Genomic DNA, 8,549 nt, shown 5'->3' with positions numbered 1-8,549 from the left:
TCACTGCTGCGCAGAGTTATGAACTAAGCTTGGAGAGGGATGGGAAAAACAGACCTCGGTGTACTTACTGCTTTAAAACCCAAAAACATCTGCTTAGGTCATAAGGTTTGTTGACCCACTCTAAGCTGTGGCCCCACCAGAAAAATACCATTTCAATTAATACAGACTACTGCAGAGGATTGCAAAAGACTTGGGAAAACTCGGTCAGATAGTAACATGGTATAAATAGAAAGGAAGCATCAGATTTGGCAATTTTTTTTTCACTCGCGCTTACCTTGAAACAGTAAATAGAAACCCACAGCATTCGCCCCAAAGCTGAGGAGTCAGAACTCATGCTGGCTGGCCGGGCCTGAATCCCAGCTCTTGTTTAAGACTCTTTTTAAATAACAACATGCTTTATTGTCATATTTTCCTGGCTTCTTCCTGTTGGCCATATCTTTATTCACACACAGTCAAGTGATACAAATTCATTGGAACAGTAGCAGTTTACAAAAGACAGTAAGAATGATTACTTTGAACTGAAATTTAAAAAACCCTAAGTCTGGCCATCTGGCAGGCAATATACTGTTTGGAGCAGGTCATGGTAAGGAAACGGTTTATAACATCGGCAGTGTACTCCCAGCCATGTTCCTTTTCAAGAGCATGAAATACACAATACAAAAATATACTAAAAGTAATAACGGAGTTTGTAAAAATGTCTGCTGCAAAACAATTGCTGTTGTCTGATTTTCAGTATATTTACTCCCATGCTATACTATTAGAGAATACTTGAATAAACATGGTTGATTTCTAACTTAATTTGAACTTTAAAGTTGATCTCAAGTTAACTGTAAAGTCTGGGGCTCCAATCCTGGAAGTACATAAGGGACCTTAACTTTGGACTCGTGAGACTGATAGACATGAGGTGAGCCCACAAGTGAGCATTCAATGCCTTGGGCTCCTGCTCGGGAGGGAAGTGGAAGGTGAAGTGCTGTACTTCATAGGATCTTAATTTGGGGCATTTTCCTGGATTTTTCAAGACTTTTAACAAGTCTTCCCCGGGCTATCCTTTTACCTGATAGGCTTGAGTTCATCAAGTTGCTGGTAATCTGGTGGAACTGCCTGTTTTTGAGATCTGGGGCTCTGCAGTTAGCTCAGTCAGCTGCGGTAAGTCTCTCCCTCCTTATCTCACTCCTCTGTATAATTTTACCTGTCCCTTTCCCCTCTCCTTCCTGCCTCCTGGCCCGGTACCACCAAAATGGCCTCTTTTCATGCGAGAGAGCTGGATGCTCCAGCGCTTTGCTAAGGCTGCTCACACCGAGCCTTGGATGAGCTCCCTGCAATCGGAGCACCATTTCCTTAGTGTTTCCAAAGTTGAGAGACCTGGGTGTAGAAATGGAAGCCCGTGCCGGCCTTACCGTGCAGGGATGAGTGGCTATCCCCTCAGGCTGGCACGCTTGCAATGAGAATCTCTGACGTAGATGCAGTGCTCGTGGAAAACGGCATCCGGAGTGCCCCTCGCCATGACAGAGGAGTGCACCGCTAGCGGGCAAGCGTGTTTAACTCCAGGATTTCTTGCTCCTTTGAGATCTTTGAGCCGATCTCAAAGCATTTGAGAAAAGAAGTTAGTATTGCTCTGTTTTTGCAGACGGGAAGACTAAGGCACCGAAGGGTGAGCTCGTTTGGCCAAGGCTGAGCCGCAGGTCTCTGCCCCAGTCTGTGCTCTGCAGTGAGCTGCTGCTCTCTGTGCTCACGTGGTATGAGACGCATTCTCAGAGGGGTAACCCCATCTCCACCTTCCTAGGCAAGGCCTCCAGAGAAAACATCGAGAAGGACGTGCATTGGAGGCCAGAAGTTGGCTTCCCAATGTCTAAATGCCACTGACTCCCCAGGAGGTCAGCTATGGAAAGATGACCAGGATACTTCTGAGGTATAAAACTCTGTGTCTGCTGGCCACTGGTCAGTTTTGTCGTCGTCAGACTTGTCGCTGTCATCGCCGCTGGAGGGTTCGTAGCCCGGGATGGCAGAGTGGATCGGCTCCGGCTGCTTGCGATCTGCCTCCGCCTCCTTCTTCTTTTCTGCCAGAAGCTGCCTGTAGCACAGGTTGCAGACCCTCAGGGGCTTGGGGGACAGCCGGGGCATCAGGAACCTCTGCCTGGAGCAGTCTGCGCAGACGACAAAGCCGCACTTGCGGCAGTGGTGCCTTCGGGTGAGCGTGGAGAACTTGGTCTGTGTGCAGCGCATGCAGATGTCCGTCGCCTTGTCTGGGATCCAAGGGGCCGCGTGCTCCGTGGAGGGCTGCCGGCCCGTCTTCGTCAGCAGGTGCCTGATGCACTCCTCCAGATGGCTGATCCACTCCTTCCTCTCCGTGAGGGAGGCCGCGGAAACCACAAAGGACTTCTTGGAGGTTTTAATCATCCAGCGGTTCTTCATCTGCAAGGTGTCTGGCAGCGTCTCCAAAGTGACATCTTCAAGGGGAATGATATGCTGGGAATTGTACTTCCTTTTGTTGATGACTATGCTGCCGTAGACGAGGATGTCGTTGAAAAGGAAGAATATGCGAGGCTTTGGTTTCTTGCGGCATTCTTTGGTTAAAATCCCTTCCCCCAGAAGGACCCTTCCCGGCACGGCTAAGGGCTGTCCGGAAGCCCCAAAGCAGTTTTCCACAGCAGCAATGCGCTGGCTGTTGATCTCAGTGTTTGCAAGATGGTCCACCATCTCCAGCTTGCTCTGAAGAGAGGAAAATAAAGAGGGAAATGGTGAAGCTGCAAACATCTGCACCAGGGTGAGACTGAGTAGCAAACATATGCACAGGTGAGATGCTCCTAATGCAACCTGAAGGTATGAGTAATCCTATTACCACTACTCACTTTAGTTTGCTACTTTTTTAAAATAAATTTTCAAACTTTCTGACCCCACTTTGCAACAGTCCAGTCTATACTGGGATAGTTCAGTTTGCAGCAACGGAAGCTCTTGAAGGCAGAGCCAGCTCTTCCATTACAGCTGTGCTTTTTACCTGTACAACTGTGTGCCCACAGTAAAGGAAGCTGGTTGGTCTGAACCCGCTCTTATGTGGGTGTAAGTACTTGCTCAGGAGCTACCGTACTGTGACAGCTGAAAGGTACCAGGACCTGCCCCGTTCTGTCGCTCTCGGCGCTGGCAGCAGGGAGTGCAGCTGCAGCAGGGAGCTAACTGATGCTGGGCTGCCTGCAGGCTCAGGGAGGAGATCTGTGGTCTTGGGAGCAAGCCTCCCGTTTCTGACTGCACACCCGCTTTCTCAAGGATTAGTTACAGACACACGCAACCCACTGCCACTTTGGGCCAGAGCTGAGGCAGGAACAAAACAGAGCGTGGTATTGCCTGTTCCCGCTGGTCCTCCTTGCGTGACAAAAAGGGGAAAAAAAAAAAAAGAAAAAAGCACTCACTCTGTGAATAAACCCACACAAGCCAAGCCCTTCCTCCATTACCCCAGCTACGCTGGGGCTGCCAGTGCTTCCAGTTACAAGACACATCATTCTGAAAACAGTCTGATCTCTGCTGAAGGGGAAGTGGAAGGCAGCGTGCTCATCCCTCCCCACACCTCTGCGCCCTCTTTCTCATACAAGCTGGGGTTTCGATAGTCTGTTGAGGTTTTTTTAAATAGAAAAACCTAAAAAAGGGTAACTCTGAAGCAATAGCAAATGTTTTGCTATTGGTAGTTTGCAGTAAGGAAAGCGCTCCATGCTGCAAGTTCAATTTTTCATTGCACCTAGCCCCTCCTGTGCTGAAGGGTGCTGCCCGAGGCCGGCCGGCCATGGGAACGTGAGTCATTTCCTTCTCCAGCAAGGTAGCTCAGCCATCACGAGGCAGCTCCAAGATCACAGGGACGTGTGTCGCCCTGGTTGCTGTTAGCAGTTCATCGAATCACTAATGCAGAACCGCTCTCCACCATTTTCCCTGTCCTTATCCAGGGTCCCTGTAGCCGTGGAGGCTGGAGGGGAAAGGGAAGAGGAGGAGGAGAACATGCCTGGTCCTGTGTATTTGGGACAACGGTGATTTACACTCTTCCCTTGCCCTTCACCCCAAATCACCCCTTCGGTATGCTAGAAAGGAAACCACAGAGCTGCTGCTCAAGGCTGCTCCATGCCGTTTGTGTCTCGCCTGAGCTATTTGACAAAAACTGGTCAATTCCACCAAGAAGCTTTCACCAAGAAGCGTTGTGTGGCCAGTGCTCCTGAAGAGCTGGCTTCTGTGACGGCAGGTATGGGGTTTTTTTGCTCACCATGAAGACAGCACCTTCAGCAGCTGGGGCCTTGCCTGAGCCTGCAAGAATGCCAGCGTGGCATCCACCAGCCCTGTCTGCTCCATGGCAAGAGTTACCTCCCAAGAGTTGTTGGGATCATCTCGATACCAACTTGGTAAGGTGAACACAAGCTGACAAGGTACTACAAGAGGACAAACCCAGGGTCTCTCTCAAATTGGAGGGAGGATCCCAAGACCTCCAACTTCCTTCTGGAAGGATGTGTATCTTCAGGGCCTCAAAGCACCAGAATGGATTTGGCAGAGTTGGACAGTGTGAAGCATATCCACTCACGTGTGTGTTCTCCAGCGTGGAGGGCAATTTACAATTAACTGCAATGCTCCGACCGGGGGCCGTGCTGCAGCCAGACAGGGGGAATCCAGGGGCCTGACGCCATCAGCAGCAGGTGAAGTAATGCCCCAACCAGCCTGCTATTTCAGTACGGACATGCAGAAGTTTTGTAAAGGCCTTTATTACTTGCCGTCAGGAGAGCAGAAAGGCTCCGTTCCCCTCCTTGATCTGTCAGCCCCAGTGGACCTGTGCATGGAAGAGAGCTGCTCTGCTGCAGGACATACACTCAAATCTATTCTGAATTACAACAATACAGCATGTGTTTTTTTCTCTCCCTCTTAAATACACAAATTAGACTGAAGAACAAACAGGCAGGGCAAACTATGGTCCACAACTGAACACCAAAATCCCGGACTATGAATACCCAGTCTCGCCTATCCTGGGATGTGGTCTCTCAGGGTTTCCTATAAACAAATCCTTGGATGAGGAGCTTTTGAGTGAAAGAGCAAAATGAGCACACAAAATAATAAAGGAAAAAAACCCCTGAAATTACAGCTTGGGAAGTTTGGTGCGGAAAGACTGTGAATGCAACAAAATACTGTCAAGAATTTTTGGCACCAGCAACACCAAGTGGGATAAACCAAAGCAGTTAATCCTGCTCCCACCAGTCTCGCTTCCTCATGTTTCTGGATTACGGAGCCCCAGCTCTTAGCCTGCTTCTTTTATTTTATGTATTTTAGAAGCATGGTCCAACCTCTCAAGCAAATATGGTACTTGACATGACTCTATGTCTAAGGATCTCTGTGTACCAGATCCCAGTGGAAATGAAAACATTTTGTCAGACATAAAGACCATGCCTGCAAAGAGCCAGGAAATGTAAGCTCATTTTCAAAGAGGAGTACAAGCCCTCCTGCCATGAAAGCTTTAGCTGTTGTATTGATTTGGGCCCCTGCATAGGCCAGAAAGCTCTTGGACTTGCTGCATGGAGCAAAGAGAGAAGGGGCTGGACAGGGGATGGACACAATCCTGCAATGCGAAAGAAATGAACGTGAGCTCTCATTACACATCACACTTCCACCTGCGGGGTATATCCTTATTCCTCCACCCTCTGGTTTGTTACCTAGTTAAAATGCCAGGAGTTAACCAAAGAAAAGCTAACTCTGTTCTGGGAAAATCTTCCCTACTAAGACTAAAAGTGTCAGCTGCTGCTCTAGCCCAGGGCATTTCTGAAGGAGTTTTTCCAGGGAAGCAAAAGCATCTCTCTTCCCTCAGGTGTAAATGACTGGAGAACAGCACATACACATACTAAGCAGTAAAAAAATAGGAGGGGTGGGATTCACATCACCTACTGTCCATTGACTTGGACAACTAATTCTATCCCCCTACACACTCCCTTTTCAGTTAGGGGGGGAGAAACAGCCATCTGCAAAGGGTGACTCGCCTCATCCCACCACATGGGATCAATCCTGCCCAGAGTTCCAGATAGTGCTGAGCTTGAGTAACCACATACAAACCGATTTCATGTTAAAATTGTGACTCACTGCAAATAATACTCCGTTTGGCTTTGGAATGGAAGTACTATGTAAATTTGGTAAATATAGATAGCTGCTGAGTGTTATTATAGTCTCTTTTACTGGGAGCCTCTCCCTTTGGAACAACAGTGATGAGAGGATATAAATTCTAACCTATTTGATTCATTTTGGTAAATATTTTTTTTCCTGTTTGTTCAAATTTGCTCTGTCAGGTCAGCAGGGTCATGGTGCTTATTACCAAGTGATACGTACGTACATGCACCATGTGCGGCAGAAGCTTACACAGTTGAAACGAAGGGGGAAGATGCACTTTACTGATGTGCTACTTTTCACAGGAGTTTTTGGCAAAGTTTGGGGTTGTTTTGGTCAAGATCTGTTTATTCTGCATGTGATCAAATTATGCAGTGAATATATAACTCAGTGAATATGACTAATATTAAAAAAGAAAAATAAATGTATTTTTTTTTCTGCACTCAGGTCCAGGAGTAAGCAAGCCACATCTTTTAACAATGAGTGCTTGTTCACTTGTGATTATAAACAGCCATGTTGATGCATGCCATGCAAAGCATTTCAATTTAAGCTCCTGGGTCAGCGAGCCTGGGGTATGTTTTTCAAGTCTGTATGTATCTATGGCTTAGGCGTAGCAATGTAGTAAGCTGTTCTACCTGATTCTTCCGTTCTTGCTGTCAAACGGGACAGACTGTCTTGGTATCCGTTGCATACCTCATGCATACCACATACAAGGGATGGTCCATGAGTATCGGCATGCCCAGATGGACCAGAGAGCAGAGCTGACTGCTGGGGTCTGCCAGAAGAAAATGCCCTGAGCCTCATCTCTCTGCAGCTCTCTCTTACTCTTACTTTCTGCTTTGCTCAGCTGACAAGTCTCTCCCGGAGTTAGGGCTGGCATAAGCTCTTCCTCGCCAAGCACAGTAAGCAGGACACAGCCACCTTTTATCCAGAGCAGACATTTAGAGCAAGAAAAACATAGTTCCTCTCCTTTTCCTGCCCGAGGGAATTTCAGCTTGCCTCTCCCTCCTTCCCAGCATGCTGTAACTACTGGGCAACTGGGGGCAAGGGGGGCAGGCTCTGGCAATTCCCCTCCAGCTGTGCTCATGAGGAACCCGATTCAGTTCATGTATGTTTTGGGAATGACTGTCACATTAGGCCTTTGACTGAGAAATGCCACCAGTCCCTGTGGGATATGGACTAGCCGAGTTACTGAGCTGCTTGCTGCTGTTGCTTGGCATGCCCAGGACTTTTGGCGTGTAGGGCCAGAGCAAGGGGACAGCTGAGCGATGGCTTTTGAGGAGCTCAGACGGATGCTACCAAAACCAGCAGTTGGTAGCCCAAGCTCAGCTGTGGCTCTTGCACGTGCCACCCAGGCTCAGAGGTGTCCAAGCAGCTTTGTACAGAAGGAAGGAAAACCTGAAACTCAAAGAAGAGCCTCACCCCCTCTCTCTCCCCCGCTCTCTGTGCACACACACATCCTCAGTGAGCTCCACGAGCACCTCCTGCTCCCCACTCTGCCGCTCATCAGTGTCAACCTGGTGAGTGGCCATAAGGAACAGACCTCCATAAGCAGCTCTGAGGCGTCGGAGCTGGAGGCGACAGGACTAACGTAACAGCATTCGGTCAGGCCACCCGTTACAGGCTCAGGCTCATGACAAATGACATACACAGGCTTGCCAGTGAGGGTGGGTAATCACCAAGGGAAGAGATGAATTCTCCATCTCCCCCAACGCCTGAGAAGAGACGGGTGGCCAAAGGCGGGGGATTCCTCTTACAACTCCGCAACGGGATCAATTTCTGTGGTTTGGGTACGTGGTCAAACTTGGTAACTTAAGCGTCCCTTCTAACAAAAACAAATAAATCGTCACTCTGGCCGGCGCCCAGGCCATGCACAGACATCAGGGTGCTGCACAGCGGCGGGCAGTGATTCGGTCCAGACCGGCCCCCCCGTGAGCGGGGCACCGCACACGCGTGACGGCAGACCCGGGGGTGGGCGCAGGTCCCAGGCGGGCAGGGCTCACCGCGGGCCCCGCAGGGCCGAGCCCTCCCGGCGGCGAGCACGGCCTCCCCCACTCCTCTCCTACAGCGAGCGGAGCAGAGGAGCGCAGCCGCCAGACCGCTCCCCTCCCGCCGCCCCGGCCCGGCGGCGGCAACCCTCCACTCTTCCAAAACTCTCCCCCTCCGCACAAGCTGCCCGCCCAGCCGCCGCGCCGACCCCCCCGCCACGCCGCCGGGTCCTGTACCTCCGCGGAAGGGCCCCGGCCGCCTCCGGCGAGCGCTCCCCAACCGCCCCGCGCCCGCCGGCTCAGCTCCGCCGCCGGGCCGGACTGCGCTCCCGCGGCTCCGCCCACGCCCGGCGGCCAATGGACGCAGCTCGGGCTCGGGGGGCCGCGCCCCCTCGCGGGGCGGCGGCCAATGGCGGAGCGGAGCAGGCGGTGGCGGGCGGGGCGGGGCGG

General features: G+C 50.8%; 1 protein-coding gene across 3 annotated transcripts; it reads right to left on the bottom strand.

Moving 5' to 3' along the window:
• Positions 1-405: 405 nt before the first annotated feature.
• PLEKHF1 (pleckstrin homology and FYVE domain containing 1) lies at positions 406-8,442 on the bottom strand. 3 transcript variants are annotated; one of them, XM_075510707.1, is made up of 3 exons: positions 8,337-8,423; positions 2,996-3,357; positions 406-2,709 (listed from the first exon to the last, which is right to left on the bottom strand). In XM_075510707.1, the coding sequence occupies exon 3, from the start codon at positions 2,695-2,697 to the stop codon at positions 1,876-1,878; it is 822 nt and encodes a 273-aa protein (XP_075366822.1). In that variant the 5' UTR covers positions 2,698-2,709; positions 2,996-3,357; positions 8,337-8,423; the 3' UTR covers positions 406-1,875. The 3 variants fall into 3 exon arrangements, with proteins under 3 accessions (XP_075366822.1, XP_075366821.1, XP_075366824.1); XM_075510706.1 differs by lacking the exon at positions 2,996-3,357 and having other exon boundaries at positions 8,337-8,442; XM_075510709.1 differs by lacking the exons at positions 2,996-3,357; positions 8,337-8,423 and adding an exon at positions 4,553-5,077.
• Positions 8,443-8,549: the final 107 nt, after the last annotated feature.

The sequence above is a fragment of the Mycteria americana genome, chromosome 8, assembly GCF_035582795.1.
Source record: "Mycteria americana isolate JAX WOST 10 ecotype Jacksonville Zoo and Gardens chromosome 8, USCA_MyAme_1.0, whole genome shotgun sequence".
Lineage (NCBI taxonomy): Eukaryota > Metazoa > Chordata > Aves > Ciconiiformes > Ciconiidae > Mycteria > Mycteria americana.
Note: the sequence above shows the minus strand (reverse complement) of the source record. Positions and strands in the feature narration are given on the sequence as shown.